We start from the raw sequence: 19,080 nt of genomic DNA on the forward strand, positions 1-19,080 counted from the left end.
CACCTTATGAGTCTGTTATTGAGCGTGTGCTTGTGTGTCTGCATCACAAAATGTGCATCCACTACCACAGATGTGCTTTTGAGTGCTTTAGTTTGTGTCTAGATGTAGACGATGTCAGTGGAAGAGTCACAACCATCGTATGTACAAAACTTTACAGTTTGTGCAGCACAGATTCAAGTGATGGTCCACTTCAAAGAAGGCTGTGGTTTGACCAACAATCATACATATAACGCTCAATAGTTATTGAGTGATGAGCACCAGATGGGTGACCCAATATACACCCCCTTACTTTTTTTCCTATTGATAATTTAATGGGAATTAAACTTCAATATGGAGTTTGCTAACTTCAATATGAGGAAACTGAACATATAGTATTGTGAGATTTATGGTTACTTTGCATATATGTCCAAAGAAAACTCATGGAAGGATGACGTCCAAATATATAGCATGATTTATTTTACCAGATTTGCCAGTTTATCAAAGTCAGTGTATAAGTAAATATAAAAATAATACATTGTCTGCATAGCTAAAATTTAAAAATTCAGATCAGTTGTACCGTAAAAAATAGATTTATCGTACATTTGACCTCATTCTCTTGAGGTCATCACCTTGCTAAGCAGCTGGATGCTCTGATTACTGTCTGTGAATAACAAATGCTTCATCCTATCACCTGTTGAGAACTTTTTGGAAGTTACATGTTGGTGTAGAGGAGTCATGGAGGACTGCTTACACTTTAATGGAGTTTACTCAGACAGCTTAGGAGCAGCATCTTTGGTGAGAAACAAAAAAATAACTCCCTTTGCTTCATAACTCAGCAGACCTACATATGCAAACATGCTACAACAAACCAAGGGAAAGATTAAAAGCCATAAAACATCCTTTAACCTCTTCAATAAGTCAAATACTTTGGTGTGTGACAAGAACTTACAAAACTAGCAATACCAGGTGCTTTGAATTTAATATCAAATGTAAGATTGCTAAATCAAATATGGAATATCTGTTAGGCTTATTATTGGCATTCAGAGTATTTAGAGCAAGACATCATGACATCAAAGAGCTGTAGCTTTGACCGTTATACTCTTTATCCAAGACACAGAAAGGTGCCATATTGCAGAGTAAGGATTAGATTAGGTTAGAATAGTGTCAAAGCTAGTGTTTCTCCACACACTGCTGTCTTTTACATCATCATACAGTTAGGAGAAAAGGAAATGACGCTAATCAGAAAATGGTGTCCGAGAATATTTCCTGGGGAATTGCAGCAGTGACGCAAACTCTGACACAGCTTCAACATAAACCATGTACTGGAAAATCTAATTCATAACACCTACAGCCATGATACCAAAAAAAAAAAAACGGACAAAAATTTAAAGCACCCGCAGCCAGAGGCCGCTGAAACTCACACATTCATATATTGTGTGTGGATCTGTTGAAAGAAAAAGGAAAAAAAAATCCAAAAGGCAAGTTTTCATTAAGAAATAAAACACAAATCATTCCAAGTAGGTTTTTCCAGTAGGAACATATTTTTGTAAATATGTGAGCATCATATCTCCTACAGACAAATATCCAATATTCATTGATTACAAGCAGGAAAGAAGCATATATTATAAATACCCCCACAGCCCAGTCCATGTATCTTGATTACATGCTCATAAGAAAGAGCTTTCAGATCATTTAACCTCAGTCAAATCTTGTAAAAAAAAAAATCACCAGGCAAAATGAGCAGATGGTAACTTCCACCTATTGAGCATCTATCAGTACGTATAAAAATAATTCTCATAAGCAAAATAAATAGATGCACCCGCAGACTGCATCATCCAGTCATTAACTTCATACTTCATCTCATGCCGTGTTCTGGTGCTCTTTAAAACAAACATGAAACAAGCATGACATCAACATACAAACCAAAGAAAGGTCGGTGCTAAAGGGTAAACGGCACACTTCATCTTGCCTGTACATTCATTTTCATGTACACATGCGGGTGACATTTGTTATTGCACAGCGATGACGTCACAGTTTTATTTCCTTCAAATGCAGAGAGAGACATGGAGGCTGGTCTTTGGGTTGTCCCTCTTTCTCTCCATCTCTGATTAAACTCCATTCTTCACCAGCTCATGGACTCCGTGCTCATCCATCATCAGGGTTGGATGGAATTCTCTTCCTTTTACCATCTCCTCCAGACCCTTAAAAAAAACCCACAGGCATCATCAGGACATTAACAGCTAGAGACCAGAAGCAGAGCAGCACCTGGGAACTCTATTTAACTGGCAGGCCTTACCTCTCCCCCATAGGACACCAGTGGCGAGATCTCACACTTGATTGGCAGGTCTGTTCCGTCCTTCAGACTGCATTGGAAAGGAAAGATTCAGGGAGGTTCAGAGGGGTGAAAAAAAAAAGACACAGAATGAGTGACTGTCCCATGAAAGAGGCAGAGGGAAAGTGACTAAGAGAAGCAACTGTAAATCCTGGACACAGCTGTTCTTTTACTGAGACTCGTGATTAGAGATCAAAGGCAGAGAATCAGAGATTTATCGCACCCAGTGATTAGTCCTCTTACCTGTAACAGACAACCTCTAGAAGAAAACACACAAGTGACAGGTAATGTGTCTGCATCTCCACCCAGTGCTTCTTACAAACTGGGGAACTTCACACAACATTATCATCACTCAGCATGTTTACTTCTAGATCATCAGCACAGATAATGATCATGGATCACACATCTGGTGTTTTAGGTGTGTTGGCGGAGGAGAAGATGTATGATTGAAAATGAAGCATTCCCTCTAAGAGCGGTAATAACATTCACGGAGGACTTGAATTTTAGTCTAGCACATGCTCAGAGATTTCTGTCAGGTGAATTTTAACTCAGTGCAATCTAGTAAGCAGCAAACGGCAGGACATAAATCAACAGGTTTGTCTATTGCAGCGTTTCCCTTTACCCAGCATGCAATACATGTGTATGTTTAGTACATACACGTGTATGGCAGAAAACATCAGAGGGGAAATGATCTGCCAGCAGGTCACTTTGACAGAACGTCATTTGACCCGGATTGTTGAAGAGAACGTTTTAGTCTACTAAACTGATCCTGTCATCACACCTGTAAACTGTGAAGAGAAAGAAAAACAGCTGGAGACTGGCAGACTCCTCATTTCAGCAGAAATGAAGGAGAGGCATGTAAGGAAGCAGAAAAAAAAAAGCCGAAACCCCATCACCGTGCACTCAATACAGCAGGGGGGATAGTTACTTTCTGTTGCCATCATCTGTGACACTGCCTGCGGCTCCGTCTCTGGAAACATTGCACGGGACACAGTAGCAAGACCAAGCATGAGAGGAGGGTGGTGAGAGTATGAGGCAAAAAAAACAAGATGTCTACAACACAAACAACCAAGCCTGTGCATGTATAGTTTGTACACAGTGTGAAAGGCGTTAGGAGGGTGGGAGAGGCCACGAGGAACCTGTTTTTGTAATCGTGCCAACAACGCGCATCTTGATAAAATGACATGACGAGCGGTGGCTACCTGGGTATGGCAGGCACGCGTCTGCCGTTCTCATCGATGAAGTGGCCGCCTGCGTTCAGCACCCAGCGGTGGTGGAGGGACATGAGGGCGTGTCTGGCTGTGGTGGGCGTGTCCTTTCCACCCTGAGTGTCTGCATTCTTCAGTGGAGAGAACTCGTCCTCCCGCAGCACCTCGTACACAACAAAGGTTCTGTTGGAAGTACAAAAGCACACATGAGAACATCAACAAACATCAGGAACCGTTGGTGACGGCTGGGACAAGGACACCGAGGACGGGAGCAGAAAATAATTAATGAACAGATAATTAAGCAGTGAAGATCAAAATGCCATTCCTCTTGGTTGGCTTTTGGTAATGTGAGGATTTGCAACTTTTTTCCTGTCTCAGATGGACAAACCAAACTGGATCTGGACAAGGCCTTTTCAGTTTTTTTCAAGCCCTCCATTGCTTACCGCTTATTGAGCCGCACATTTCTGAAAAATCAATAATAAAAAGAAATAAAGCTAGAAAATCGGTAAAAAAAAAATATATATATATATATATATCTTTTTTTTTTTTTTTAATGGTAGTTCCTTCAGGTAAAGCTTAAGGTCCAGGTGAAAATCAAACATGTTCATCTGTAAATGGTCAGAACGGGGCTTCCAGGAAGTGTTTCAAGCCAGGCAGAAGCACTTTAAAAGGGACTGCCTCCATAAAAAGTCTGGTGTTTGGACTGTCCTTGTGACACACAGGCTTTAACAAACATCTTGGAACAATTAAGTATATGATAAGTATATGATTCAAACTACAAAATTCCAAATAGCGAATAGTGTCAAGACAGTGTAATACATATAGTAAAGGGCAATGGCACACCAGACGAGAAAGATTTAGACCAAACAGTACTGACAAATTACAGAACACAGCAGAACTTTTTACAAATCTGGCTGCAAAGTGAGTCAAACCATCTGGATTCTGCAAAAACTGTCAGTCCGGCGGTCCAAGCCCAACTCGAATCCATCTCCAACACCGAAAGTATTTCTCATCCATTTTCATTTCAAAACACTGTGTATAACCCTCAAAGAAAGCTGGACATGTCTGCAGAGTTTTTCCATCAGTCAATCATTGCAGGAATCCTTTCATTAAATGTAAAGTTCTATTAGCAGTGGTGTGACTCAGAGCTGATGTCATGTAACACTTAAGGATCTGGAACGAGTGAACAACTCGTAAACCTCCATCCTCCTGTGGAGAATTTGGCAAGCTCCGCCTGCTGGACCAGACCTCGGAGAAATGGCACGGCTGAGGCTGGAGGATAGGGATCAGGACTGGAAAAAGGGGATGGTTCTTTCAGGGAAGAACAGATCAAGGACAAGTCAAACCCTGGACCAGGAGGCCCGCCAAAAGACCATATGAAAGCCAGCAACTCTCTAATGGAGAATAAGTTTGTTATTGTGTTCTTAGTACTTGAAAGGCTTTTAGTTTTGAGGTGAGCTTCTTATACTGATGCTGGCACAGAGACACACACAGTTTTTGGATCCCAACAGACATTTAAAAACAAGAACAAATAGACACACACACATAGATTCTGTGCTTCCAAGGAGAAAAAAAAAAAAAACAGCAATGTAACTCACTTAGCAAACTGGAAGATGTCAAAGACAAACTTTTCCATTTTAATCCCATTTGGTTTGTCTGGCTTAATTAGCTGACCCTGAGCGTCCACATATGGGATCTTCTTCTGGGCCACATGGTGCTGCAGCTGGGGCTCGTGTTTCCTAATATATAAACAGAGAACAAAGATCTTGTATTCTGGTGTTGTTCTTGGTACGAACAAAGAACTACTGAAACAAATTAAAACAGTTTCACAGAGCAGAGCAAAGCTTGGAAAAAAAAAGTTTGCAGCTTACTGCACAATATCTCTGAGGAAAGAGAAGCTGAAGAAGTGATTGGCCACGTTTCCTGCATTGAACATCAGCCGGCCGTCAGCGCTCCGCTTCTCAGCAGTTGCCAGGGTGATCTCGCTGTACTCCACCACCTGATAACGCCCGTCCACCTTGCAGACCACACCCACCGCCTCCGTCGGATTGGTTTTCTCCACCACCTGGAAACAAAATCATGAAGAACTTTATACGCAACCAGAGCTTCCACTCACTGCCACTGGAGCTTTACTACTTGCTCTGTAACTCCTTAGGTCAGTTTAAATGTGTAATCAACAAATTACACAAACAAATCACTTTTTTTTTTTCCTCACATAATTGTCATTGGTCTCTTTGAGAGCACGATTGGTGACGGAGATGATCAGATACATAAACCATCGACTTGTCCATAGTCATAAGATCAAAGACGTAAAAAAAAAAAAAAAAAAAAAAAGGTGTAAAAGAAGTGTATCGAAGGCAAAAAAACTGCTTACAAACCATTAATATAGTACACTTTTTATAGTACATGCATCATTTTAAGTCTGCTCTTAATGAAAATTACAAATAAAAACCCTCTCCCCATCTACCCATCTGTTGGTTGCTAATGACAGAGCACAGTCCTGATGAGGGGTTTGGTGTATGTGGTGGGTGAAGAGGTGGGGGGAAGAGGTGGTGGGAGTTGAAGCCACATGAACCGTTAGCAGCTCTCAGTAATTTATGATGAGAGGGTGGGACTCTGCTCTGATCTGATCCTTCCATTTCTGCTGCACCGCACTTCTCAAAATGCCAAACAGAAGCAGGGTCGGACCCTAAAAGTTGAAAAGCTAAAGCATCACGAGAAAAGCCATTTCACTGTGCGACTTCTATGAGAATCATGTGTAGAAAGAGTCACTCTGACGCTTGAGACCAACTTTGGATGTGTTAAGAAACACTGTAAATGTATGACTTGTGATTTTGAAAGAGTGGACACAAACCAGTTACAAAATACAGAGTTAATGGAAATCTTGATTTAGTATTTTGATGTGGTTACCATGGCATGTCATGGTTATTTGGAAGCGTATTAATCATATGCGGTTGCCTAAGCAAAATCCCCAGTTTGTTGTAATTTCAGAAACAACTAATCTTACTGGCATTGTCACGTACAAGCCAAAGACTGATCTTGCGCCAACCAACAAGTTACTTGGAAATTTGTCTCTGCCAGTTCCATACACACTTGAATATGAGATGGATGCGATCAGGTGTCGCCTCCCATTTGCTTCTTTTCAACCGGCAGATCAGAGCTTCTAAAGAGAAAGCATGACATGGAGGTTTATACAATCTTACAGAGGTTACTTCTGCTTTTAAAATCAAGTAGATATTAACATGCATCACGATAAAAACATTTTTTTTTTTTAAAAGTAGAAATACTCCTATTTATTTGTCCAAAATTAAAAAAGGTGAATAATCATCATGAATAATCAGTCAGAATTGTTTTTTTTTTTACTGCTCAATAGAAAAAAACCACAATTGTTTTCAGTTCAAATGTGAACAGCTTTCCAACAGAAAATCACAGCACACTCAGAAAGGCAAAAGTATCATCTTCACATCACACTCCTGTTATCCGAGATCATGATGAAAAGATGAAGATGAGTCTGGGCTCAACCTCCAAATTCCTCAAAAGCTGTAATGAATTTATTGGCCAAGAAAAAGTCAGAAGCAAACAAAGAGGCTTGCACTGCCACCCGGTGGTGAGCTGTGGGAGCTACGGCTGTCAAGGAACAAACTAGTGAACTGTTATTACAGAAAAATGACCACACCCTTTAACACACAACAAAAAGATATGAACAAACAGGCGTCACCGCTGGGAATTCATGGAAGAACTAGACTGACTGATCAGACTCGAATACATTCAGCCGCAATGACTCAACAGCAGAAATACTTTGGTCTCTTGACATCATGTCTATGCATACTTCTATTACACAAAGTGGTTACTATGGACACTGACAAGTTCCATTTCATAAGTTACTGTCTTTTAGTGCACGCCTCTTTCCATAGGGATCGATACTTCCTGTTTTACTAAAATGAAACTCTGGTCTTATGAGCTTATGAGCAATTTGTCTGCTGCAACTGCTTTAGCCTGGGCAATTTTGCTTTTTCACGTGACAATAGAAACATCTGTTCTGAGAATGTAAATACTAAAAGTTTAATCTTAGAAAGCGTCATATCTCAAATGGTGAGGTTCTAACAGCCAAAAGAGCAAGTTGTGAACTTGAACATTTTATGAGGGGGTCTGATAGTATATTATAGGGTCGACTGCAGCACATTTGTTGCATTTTGTCTGAGAGTTTCCACTTTAGCTGCTGTCTCTTTAAGATTGCCCCGCTGAAAGTGAGGTGCGCCAAAATAGCTCCTCAGCTGGCTTGATTGAAATGTGTTTTATGATGATGTGAATATATAAATGAGAATAAAAAAGAAAGCCTGGACTAGAAACAAGGCGGTTCAGAAAGTTCAGGAGCAATGGGTTTTGAGGAAGGCAATGACTCTATCTCTCTGTGGACTTTGTAACTTTGCAGACCTTTACACGCAGCAAACAGCAATATAACACTCTAAGGAAGATGGGAAACACTATAAAGTGTAACATGTCCACTTGAAGGGTCCTTAAAAAGGTGCTCCAGTCTCTGATCACACAGTTTTAAACCCAATCAGTCTGAATACTCGTATTCCTGAATCCTAAAGAGGAGAAGCGGAGGATGACTAACCTTAGCTCCACAGTCCGCTCCCTTCTGCACACAGAAACCAACAAAGGCGGGGTCAGCCACTTTGACCAGGATGTTGTCAACGCAATAGACATGGATATGCTCGAGCTCCCTCCGCTGCATGTCATCTATGATACCCTGGGTCCCGAGAGCTCTGTAAAGACCACCGTTACCATCTGGAACACAAACAGAGACGCGTTTGAAATAAACAAATTCCACAGCGGCAAAGACTCTTACACTGTGAATCAAGTAATTTAATACTGTATGGACATACCGGGGGCCATGGAGAGCTTCCCTTTGCTCTCCAGAATGATCTTGCCATTGTAATCCATTGCTGGAAGCATGCCTTGCTGGAAGAAGACGACGTTGGTCTTATCCAAACCAAAGTAGCTATGACGTGAGAAGAAATCCTTGGTGGACTCCATTGTCCTGCCGCTTGCCATAATGTACCTGAAGGCAACACAGAAATAACTCTATGCATGTGTTTCTTAAACACATACAGCAAGTATGAAAACCAAATCTAAAGCAAAAGACGGTAGATGGTAGGCAATATCAAGTCAAGGTTGTGCAATGGTGCAGAAAATATCTTCAGTGATGTTTGAAAAAATAAATAAAAATGGGACAGGAAAGCTGACGTTCCAAGCCAGAGACATGTAAAGGCTATGGACTTCACATCAGAAATAGACCAGATAACCATCCTTAGAACTCTTTTTATCTGAGTTTTTCCTTTTTTCAGACTGTAAACTGTCCTCGGACCTGCCCTGCAAAGAGCTAATTATTTGCCAGTAATACAGCTTCCTTAATTAAGTTTCCTTTAATGCTCTCTGTGGGCTGACCCAGTTAACCATCGTGCGAACATAACAAAGACGAACAGTTTGTTCTCATTAAAAACAAGACACAGTATTTTGGAGCTTTGGTAGCTTTGGTTCAGTCAGACAGAGACTATAGATTCAGCTAAATGTCGTAGTCATCTCAAACTCAGCGTCTCACCAGGGAATACAGCACTTCGTTTTGTGCTTCTGCTCAGCCAGCTGTTGCAGCTTCAAAATGCGCTCTGCTTGGATCTGAAAGAGAGTTTTGTGGGACGGCAAGCCGACATCGTACATGCCTTTGGGGTAAGAGACCCCCAGCCTGGTTCCCTGGCCCCCTGCCAGCAGTAAGACTGCCACTTTACTCTGAGAGATGCAGTGAAGACCTGTGAAGGGGCAACAGAGCGTCAGTTCAAAACAATATGTAGACTGTTTGTCCTACAGTATATGTTACACAGTGAAACATATCTTGTTGTATACAACCTCAATGCACTTTCACAATATCTAATCTCTTTGGATGCCTTTAGTGCACTCGAATTGCCTTTGTGAGGGCACCTTGGTTTTATAATGATAATAAACTCAGCCAAATGCAACTAAGATTTACTGATAAAATACATAAAATGTCCACCAACATGTTGTGAGTAATGCTAATGGACTTTGGAAATGTAAACCGAATTAAAATTGAACAACTCTTCTCAAGACTTTGGCTGCTTTTACTGCAGTTCGATGGGTCAGTGGTTACCGACGGTGCCAGGTTATCTTACATAAACTACTGACTACGTGACACGATATTTCACAACCTCCCTAAACCGCGGATACCAAAAAACAAGTTTCATATACGTGTGACGGGCAGGCCTGCCACACTGACCGCACCCTGCACACAGACACCGATGATTTCATGAAGGAGGGTCAAGGGGTAACTCCAACTACGTCAGTCCCAAATCAGCACCAGATGTCTGATGATGACCGCCTCCTTCGTCATCTTCCCCCAGGAGAAACTGAATGAAAGCCCACTCGCTCATATATCAAAAGTACACAGGGGAATGAGACTGTGAGTGTTCAACCACACAAAGGGTAACTGAGGAGGTTCCGATGCTGGTCAGCAAGGACTCTGCCATAAGCTTTTGGGGAAGTTTGAACTGAAATGGTTGAAGTCAGAAGAAAAAATAAGAAGACCCGCTTAACCATCTCTACAACCAGGCTCGCACATGACACTTTAATCCATTTAAGCTTCCCAGTCTGATATCGGCAAGTCTTTTCCTGGTGCACCTGCAGGGCATCACTTGAAAATTGGGTAATGACAAACTTTAATCCTCTTCAGGAGGAGACTCCCAGCAACTGGAAAACATGTTGTCTACATCATGTCTACTACTGTGTGATACTAAACACAATAAAACCATATACTGTCAGTCATAAAACCCCTTTCCCCCCTTTTCTTACACCTTACTGTACTCTGGACAAATGAAGGTTCAAAGTTAAGTTGCAGGCAGTATCTGTGCGTTAATAAACTTCGAATTGCGCTCACCTACTGTCTCCCAGTCTTTGAGACAGTCCCTGTCCCTCGTCACACTCCCCAGCACCTCCCTGGGCACCGGCTCCATGCGAGCGTCCATCTTCTCCTGCTTGCTGCTGCTGGACGTCTTCATGGCGTTGTTGAAGAATCCATTGATTTCCTTAAAGTCCATGCCCTGCAGGTCCAGGGTCAAGTCCGCCTGTTCCTCGGGGCCCAGCTCCTTCCAGAACTGCAGGAGGTGAGACTGGCCAGCTTCGGCCAACCTCTGCGCGAGTCCACTGGTGTTTGGGTCCATGATCAACTGCGCTTGTGATCAACTCTGCTGAACTGAAAACAATTAGGATAAGAAGAAGTGATGCTTAGGGGCTAGCAGAAATATGGCCACTACGAGAAAAACACATGAAAAGTAGGCTGAATTTTTCAGGAGGGTTTCAAAACTAAACCTGAATATCTTTAGGAGAAATAAAAATAAAAAAATACACAAGTTCAGTCATATTGACAGGAATGAGTGTTACAGATAACAGGAACTTTGGGAACTAGCTGGTACCTGGCCTGACCTGACCCCTCCCTGTTTGATGGACACATCTAGCCAATGTATTTGAAACACAAGGACATCACAAGGACATCACATGACAATCAGTTACAGTTCAGTTTATGGCTTGTCAGATTTTTTTAAGTTAAGTGGAGTTCTTCTGGTGAAAAGCAGTGACTCATGACAAAAATATTTCTACAACCCTGGCTGCCCCCAGTACAACTAGCACAACTGGTGATGGCACAGCACCCAGTATGATACTTTTAATTGAAACTATTGTTAAAACCGCGAAGGAATGACAGTTTGAATCCACACCCACAATGGGCATAGATGGCTGGACCGACTGAAAGGGATCTCTTCTTAACATGTGAAAAGGGTGCCGAGAGCTGATGTTAAAGTGTCACAACATAGCACGATGGGTGTCATTCTCAATTATAATACGATTGAAAGCTCATTTATTCACAAAACCTTTCTACTTGACGTCTCATAGAGGACTTGTCAAGTGTCCCAACTCGGTGTGATTTTTAGGCATTTACCAAAGACACAGGGAGGATGCTTCAGTTCACTCACACAGAGAGAAATCCACCAACACCACTGGCTCTATAAAGCTCTACAACTCACATTACGCGTGATAATAATCTAAATGTAATTCATTAATCTATGTGTTTGGCACCAGTAGCGACATGCAAGTGTCAGGAAGCAGCCCGAGAGCCGAGCACACATATCAGCTGCTATCTACCGAAGTACGAAGGAAACTGTTGGCTCAGTGAAAACAATGCAGATAAAATGAATGAAGTATTGAGCTCTTACCTTTAGGAAGGTTTCTTCTTGAGGTTATCACCATTAATGACACGAGCTGTGTGTGGTTCCTTGCACTGGCTGGTAACGGCTCCTCCCACCGGCCTGCACCTCCTGTGACGTCACATTGGACGTGGCAACCATTGTTGCGTTCAAATGCTCCTCGTAAAGTAAACCGATACGGCTGGCTGAACCCTCGTCATCTTTACAATACAGTACTAATTGTTTTGAGGCCTTCCACAACACACATTTTGTATTTTTGCCCAATGTTTCACGAACAACAACATAAGACAAAACACAACAAATTAACAGAAAATACTACACGTAAGCAAACATAACGACATTTAAAAAAAAGGAAAAATAATTTTCTATGGAAATGTAAATTATAACGAAATTTCACAGGAAAACAAAATCTGAAAACAAAATGACCATTTTGAAAAAATGTCGCTGTAATACAGCAGCAAAAGAGAAACGCAGTTTTCAAACAAACACATCTGTGAAAATGTTGTTTTTTCCCCCTCTTTTTTGCTTTGTTTTACTTTTTGTCTCATCTTTCTCGAAACTGTCTGTTTTTGTCAAATGTTATTTTTTTAAATCATTGTTTGAGTTTTGTTTTGGTTTTCTTTTCTTCTGAGAGTCAGGGGTTTCTTTTGAACAAACAGCATCTGTAGTGATAATTTACAGCTTGCAGTTACCCAGTGCTGGTCGATTGCTTTTAGTCAACAAAGTAGAGGGGCTGTTCCTGCTATAGCCAATCCTGGCATAGGAGAACTCTTGCATATTTTGGAGTCTAATATATAGAACATATCTTCTATATATCAAGTCTGCCAGATAAGGAGTTATACACCTGCAACCCAAACAGAGACTAAGATATCTGTTGATACATTAATTGCTCTCCCAGAGAAAATTAGATATTTGAAGCCAAAGGTCGACATCATCCAAGCAAAAAACTTTAGCACAGATATCTTGGGTGGGCACTGTGATCTGCTCGTTTCAGCTTGGTCTATCTTGTTTTTCTGTTCCAGGCCAAGCCACAAGAGGGCGACACCCTCATTTGTGAGACGGAAGTGGTTTTCTGTCCACTGAATGTTGTTTTGGTCCTCCTCCTCCTCCGAGTACAGCGCAGCTAGCGTTCTTCATCAGCTTGGGTTGCTGAGAATTTTTACTGGTAGCGAAAGAAGATGAAGAAGTTTTTTAACGAAATCAAAAAGGACATTCAATTTAAATCTGCGGGACCCGGGAAGAAGCTAACAGCAGATACCAGGCAAATAGCACACCTTTATCAGCTGTTGACATGCTAGCTATGACCAGCCACAAAACAAACTGTTTGCTAGATTGAATTAGCAGGATTACTATTTGCTTGGCCTTAATCAATATTTAGTCGCTCTTAACACGACCTGAACCGAACCAGAATATATTTGTTTTATTTGTGTTCATGTGTTTGACTTTAAAGAGCTGACTGATGATAACTGAAGTACCTTATGTAATCCTCAGCTTGGTGGCAGACGCCCAGCTAACTTCAGGATAACTTGGCTATAGTTAATCCGTGAGTAAGCTTGTTTAGCTAAATGTGCAGGAACGTTTAAAAAAAATAAAAGCAACCTTACAGCTCAGTGGGAAACTTGAATTGTGTCGCGGATACCTTTCTTCTCGAGCAGCATGTGCCGGTGCTTAGTTGCGTTTTTATAGCTCAGTGTGGTTTGGAAGCGCGGCTGCACTGAAGGGCTAACTTAACACCAACAATACTTCTGCTCATGTGATTTCAGCTCCAGGCCCGAGGTGGTGCAGAGCGGCTCCAGCGCCAAGTTCGACCGCTATGCTCCCAGTGAAGGAGCCCAGAGGGCAGGAGCTGCAGCTTTGGCCAGGATTGAGACGCATCCGCGGCCGAAGGTGCATACCTCCCAGGACGTGATCAGGAGCCAGGGTGAGACTCGCTGCCCTGGTTCTGCAGTACATCAGAGATCAGCTAATAAGAGATCAACCCCACACCTTGTCTCTTCGGCCAAAGGGTCATGCTAGCTTTGAGTAACTTGTCTTTGTTTTGTAAAACAGTTTTCATAAAGGGTTTGTGGGAAGCTCTTCAAACTGATAGTGTTCACACAAATTCCCCGATTTCACTTCTTTAGGAAATGTGACATTCCTTTGGCAGATTTCCCTTAACCAATATTTATGCGTTAACACCCGGTATTTTATTAGCTTTTGAGGCTCTACCAAAGCAGGCAATAAAATCACAAGTTTTCTATCAACAATCTGCTGACATATGAAGGATGCTGGTGACCGCAAACGTCTGTGTTTGCATGATTTACTTGTAGTTAAAAGAGAGCTGGAGGCTGAGAAGGCTGCCCTGGCTGAGAAAGAAATGGCAGCTTCAGCAGAGGTATGTGTTGGTTGACACGGGGCCTTCACAAGTAGCAGAGTGTTGTCATTATGTTTGGTGGGTCGTGTGTTTCCTTGACTTGATTTCTGTCCAGGGATCCAAAGTGCCATTAAAAGATCCCGCCTGCCTGTCGGTGTCAGGTGTGTATTTCATCTGTCCGCTCACTGGAGCCATGTTAACTAAGAGCGAGAGGGAAGCACACATTAAAGAGGCCATTTTAATGGTAGGTCTTTAGATGTTGCTACTTGCTTTATTTCTTTCTTTTGTTTGTTTTTTAGCACCTCTTAGTGACGCAGTAAGATGGTGTTTGAATGAGGTCAGACGTAATCCGGCTCGTGTTGTTGATGAAACATGCTCTGTGTTTTTCCATCAGCGGTTTGAGGAGGATGAAGTTGAGGCTTCTGTTATGATGTTTCACACATTTAACAAAGACCGGGAGAAAGTGAAGGCTGCTGTGGACATCATAAATAAGTAAGACTTTGGTTGATCATGATTGTAACAGCAGATGTACAGCACTGTGGGGAAAAAGGCAGGGGCCACCTCTAATTACTTTTTACATTCTTTACATTCTGCTTTTTGGCTTTGGCTGCTTTTTCACTCATTTTCAGTCCAGTTTTTGTACCCCGACCATATTTTCTGCACCGACAAGGCGATTCCCAAAGAGCTACTAACTGAAAACTTGGTATATCTCTGAATAGTGGACAAGTGAAATAATAAAAACACCTTTTAGAAGTTTGATCTCCATTGAAAAGTGGCTGATAAGAAAAGGCTGAAGGCGCCAGACTTCTGCACAGTACTGTCATATTCATTTGATATTATTATATTTTTTCCTGCTACTTTCACACAGATGAACCTTTATATTTTGAACCATTGTGTCATCTTATGCTTTTTCATTGATTGTCAACAGGTATGTTGAAAATATATGCAAGAACCCCACAGAGGAGAAATACAGGAAGATTAAACTCAGCAACAAGGTGTTCCAGGTTTGTATGAAACTCGGTTCACATGCTCAATGCTTCTTCACTTTTTGACTCTGTACTCATGTTTTTGGATAGTTTATATGGAACCCCTGTTTGCAGAAACTCATGAGAGATGTTTGCTCGTCTTTAATATCATTCCTCATTTTGTTTTAGGAGAAAGTTCGTCCCGTGGAGGGCAGTCGGGAGTTTCTCCAGGCCTTGGGCTTCGTAAGTTTGATGCTACCTGTAGAGGGCCAAGGTAAATTAATCCTATGTTTTCTTCTTTCCTTCACTCAAGAGACCTTTCGTTCAGTATTTCCATCTGTTTACTTATGCCCACTTTGTCATGGCAATCAGAAGAGGAAGAAGAGTTCTTGGTGTTACCCGAGCATGGTCCCGATGCCATGGACCTGATGAAGGAGCAGAGAGATCGTCTTCAGAGAGGAGAACCAGTCAGAGCTCAGCTGGACCGGCAGGCCCAAGCTTTCAGACCCTCCAATTACGCTCAGCGCTTCGAGCTGCCGCCGGAGTTCTACAACATGACGGCGGAGGAGCTCAAGAAGGAGCAACTGCAGAGGTACAGGCTCCATTTTAACATTATTATTGTTGTTATTTTTCATTTGCCAACAGCCTCGAACACACCCACTGGTGATGGGTCTTTTAATGAATTCCTCGCCTTCTTCTCGGTGTGTTAAACTCTAACTATGAAAGGGACTTTTACTTATTAGTGTTTGTCAAAGAGTGGACTGAAGGAGTAGAGTCTTTTGTTTTGCCAGGTCTGAATTGGTGGAGAAGAACGCCATGCTGCGCACTAAAGCCATGAGGGAGAAGGAGGAACAGAGGGAGAGAAGGAAATACAACTACACCCTGCTCAGGGTCAGACTGCCTGACGGTAACCTGCTGCAAGGTAAGTGCTCCCGTTGTTCACTCTTTCCTCAGCTGCCAGAACAGGGCGTTGTAAATGAATTAACCAAAAAGCAGGAAAACCTGTCGAGGTTACTTTTTGTCGATGGCAGAAGGGGGAGTGAGTAACGATGGTGTGCTACAACCACCCCCCCCCACAGGGACCTTTTATGCCTGGGACCGGCTGCCTGTGCTCTTTGCCTTTGTGCGGGAGTCCCTGGCGGACGGCTGGCAGCCCTTTGAACTCATCGCTCCCGGAGGTCAAAAACTGCAAGAGTCCGAGGACGTTGCTCTGGCAGAATGTAACTTGGTGAGCTGCAGTTTTAATACGGTTAACCACAAAGTTGGACTGACTTCTCTGTAGTATTTATCAAAAAGAGTTCTGTGAGCTTCTATTTCACACGCTATCATTTTACTGCATTTCTCACAGGTCCCTGCCGCCCTGCTCACATTTGCCTGGGATGCAGCGGTGCAAGCTGACGTTGCAGCTGCGGGTGGAAAGAGCCCCACCCTCCTCAAACCGGAGCTTCTGGAAACCATTCGGACGCTGAGCTGAGCGAGAAGACGCGCTCTTTCCCTGAACTCTCCCCACGACCTCAATCTCTCCCTCGCACTGCCAGGGTGAAATTGTCCCTTAACTAGTGATAACATTTATTTTTACAAATTCTAACTTAACTGAGAAATAGTGAAACACTTGGGGCGACTTCACCCTAATGCGTTTGTTTTGCTGAGCATGTCCTTCCCCTCCATGTGGGGACCCCGTTCCCCTGCCTTAGCATCAGTGTTAAAGGAAGCACTAACAGCAGATCTGTGGACGAAGAAAGGGATTCGTTTGTTTTCTGTCTGAATGTAAGTTGTGTAGTAAACAGACTCTGTGGCAGCAGTGTGTTGTGCTCAATCAACCAGTCGGGCAGATACTTAAAATGGCACCTGAAGGCCTCGTTTCATTTGCAGCCTCACTTTCTCTAACCACAGTAGCTTGTTTTAAAAAAGTTGCACAAGCTCAGCAGAAGACTTAAAGCAGTCAGATTTATTTCTGTGTTCAGTCTGGTAACTGAAGGTTGTGATATGCTTCACTCTATTCACGCCTCTTTTGCACTCCTCAGTGTTCTCGGCTCCGTCTGTTTTTTTTTGCTTCAGTGGGAGCTAAAGTCCCTCTGATTAAACCATAAATGAAGAAAGGCTTTTCTATATTAAATATTTTCTTGGATTTTACCATCTTAAAGCACTTTTGAAGGCTTATTTAAAACCGCTTTAGGTTTAACGAGAGCCCTACATGTAAACCTCAGACACTGCCTTGTCCACTTTAAAGTGAACAGTCCAAGTTTAATGAAGACGCATCAAACAACTTAACTCATTGGATTTTAAATAGCTGGGAATTAAATTTCTGATGTTAAAACTGGCAGCATGGACTTCTTGTTTTGGAAAGTGTGGTTTTTAAATCCTCTTGAATTGTATTTGTGTCAAAACATTTCCTCGACAAAGGGTGTGCGTTTCAAAGAGCAGAGTAACAGGAAGCAACAGTACTTTCTGCTCATAAGAAAAGAAAAAAAACAGAAGGCACAGCTTACAGGCTGATTTTTAAACTAAATTGTCACAACAAACTTTGTTTAAGCCAAAATTATGTTGACGGAAAAGAATACTTGCTGTTTAATGTATTTTCAATAAGCTCAAACCACGCCGATTTATGTTTCTAATTGTATTTTTCTAGGAGATTTACTAGATTTTTTTTTTTTTCCCATATACCATCTGAAGTGCTGCAGACTTCAGTCCACCTTCGAGTAGGAGGCAGCTGGTTATTCTTTGGTTGATGTGTACTGGACTCGGGGATGTAACCAACATGAGAAACACTGGATTGAAAACAAGATGTTGCAGACATTTCAGGAACAGTGTCCTCTGTTAGAGAACAGCTCCCTTTGGAGTGAACCTCGTAATTCTACAGACCTTTGACAAGCACGTGTTTAAAAAAATAAATAAATTTAAAAAAAAAAAAAATGCAACGATCAGAACGGAACAACCCAATAAAAAACAAACAACAAAAAAAAAAAAAAACAAGAACACTCAAGATGATAAAAAGGTGGAAAGTGAGCGTGCCCTCTACTAGTAACAGTACTACGCTTGCTGCAGGCGCGCTGTCATGGAAGCCACCAGCTAAGATTACAAGTTGTGGTCCGTTTCTGGCCCGACGCCACCGCAAAAACTACCGCTCTGTTTCCTCTAACTTTGAGACTTTTCTCTTTGTGAACAACTCAACATTCCTGTAAAAAATAAAAAAATTAAATTAAATCCGAGCCTGTGAAAAAAAACTGACTGGTGACAAGTGAAAGAAACCGATGCCTCTAATTATTGTCTAAAGTCTTTCCTCAACTACTTTGCTGCAGGTAAATCTGTGGAAGCTCATTCTGGTCTCTTGTCCCTTACTATGACAACAAGCTACCTCTTGTGATTCAGTGGTACGTCCCCGACAAGTTGTGCTGAAACATTTAAGAGAATTAGATCTTTCAAATGTTTTACCAACACCTTTATGCACAAACAAATTCTAACGGCTGTCCCTTGAAATAGGAGCTTGAGCAAGTATTCATCACGCACAATTTCCAGTGTTTGTGAGGCCAAATCAGTCTTAAGATTTCTGCCATCTTGACCTGTTAATTATGAAAGATTAATTCATAAATCTTTAGTCATCACTGTAACCTCAAAGCGGCTGTGATTTAAATGTCATGTTCCACATCGTGTTCGGTTGCTTGATAACTTGCCTGTAATAAAGACGTCTTGCACTGCATTTTCTCTTTAATAAAAACAGAGCTATGAGCAAGTCTGTCAAATATGGATCTCTGCCTGCAACAATTTCTCTAAAAGCACCACGATGCAGTCTAATTTCAATCAGAAGACGGGTAAGAGGCCAGAGTGCCTTTCTCAATCCCTGCCCAAACAAATCTGTTTTTACAAAATAGCCATAGATACGATTTAGGTGTGTTATTCATGGATAAAAAAAACTGACACTTGGAACCAGGAGGAAATAATTACTGTATAATGCAGTCAAAGTTTGTCAACAAAA

General features: G+C 41.9%; 2 protein-coding genes across 3 annotated transcripts; one reads left to right on the forward strand and one right to left on the reverse strand.

The window, feature by feature from the left end:
• Positions 1 to 1,058: 1,058 nt before the first annotated feature.
• uap1 (UDP-N-acetylglucosamine pyrophosphorylase 1) lies at positions 1,059 to 11,885 on the reverse strand. Of its 2 annotated transcripts, XM_075485060.1 has the most exons (11): positions 11,799 to 11,885; positions 10,469 to 10,783; positions 9,125 to 9,329; positions 8,409 to 8,584; positions 8,138 to 8,310; positions 5,391 to 5,584; positions 5,118 to 5,258; positions 3,514 to 3,702; positions 3,240 to 3,281; positions 2,276 to 2,342; positions 1,059 to 2,180 (listed from the first exon to the last, which is right to left on the reverse strand). In XM_075485060.1, the coding sequence occupies exons 2-11, from the start codon at positions 10,749 to 10,751 to the stop codon at positions 2,088 to 2,090; spliced, it is 1,563 nt and encodes a 520-aa protein (XP_075341175.1). In that variant the 5' UTR covers positions 10,752 to 10,783; positions 11,799 to 11,885; the 3' UTR covers positions 1,059 to 2,087. The 2 variants fall into 2 exon arrangements, with proteins under 2 accessions (XP_075341175.1, XP_075341176.1); XM_075485061.1 differs by lacking the exon at positions 3,240 to 3,281.
• Positions 11,886 to 12,863: 978 nt separating this feature from the next.
• ubxn6 (UBX domain protein 6) lies at positions 12,864 to 18,837 on the forward strand. The gene is made up of 11 exons (XM_075485062.1): positions 12,864 to 13,050; positions 13,553 to 13,710; positions 14,099 to 14,163; positions 14,258 to 14,386; positions 14,537 to 14,634; positions 15,071 to 15,146; positions 15,297 to 15,381; positions 15,480 to 15,699; positions 15,899 to 16,029; positions 16,187 to 16,335; positions 16,456 to 18,837. Exons 1-11 carry the CDS (start codon positions 12,968 to 12,970, stop codon positions 16,579 to 16,581), a joined length of 1,320 nt encoding a protein of 439 aa, XP_075341177.1. The 5' UTR covers positions 12,864 to 12,967; the 3' UTR covers positions 16,582 to 18,837.
• Positions 18,838 to 19,080: the final 243 nt, after the last annotated feature.

The sequence above is a fragment of the Odontesthes bonariensis genome, chromosome 15, assembly GCF_027942865.1.
Source record: "Odontesthes bonariensis isolate fOdoBon6 chromosome 15, fOdoBon6.hap1, whole genome shotgun sequence".
NCBI classification, from domain to species: Eukaryota; Metazoa; Chordata; class Actinopteri; order Atheriniformes; family Atherinopsidae; genus Odontesthes; species Odontesthes bonariensis.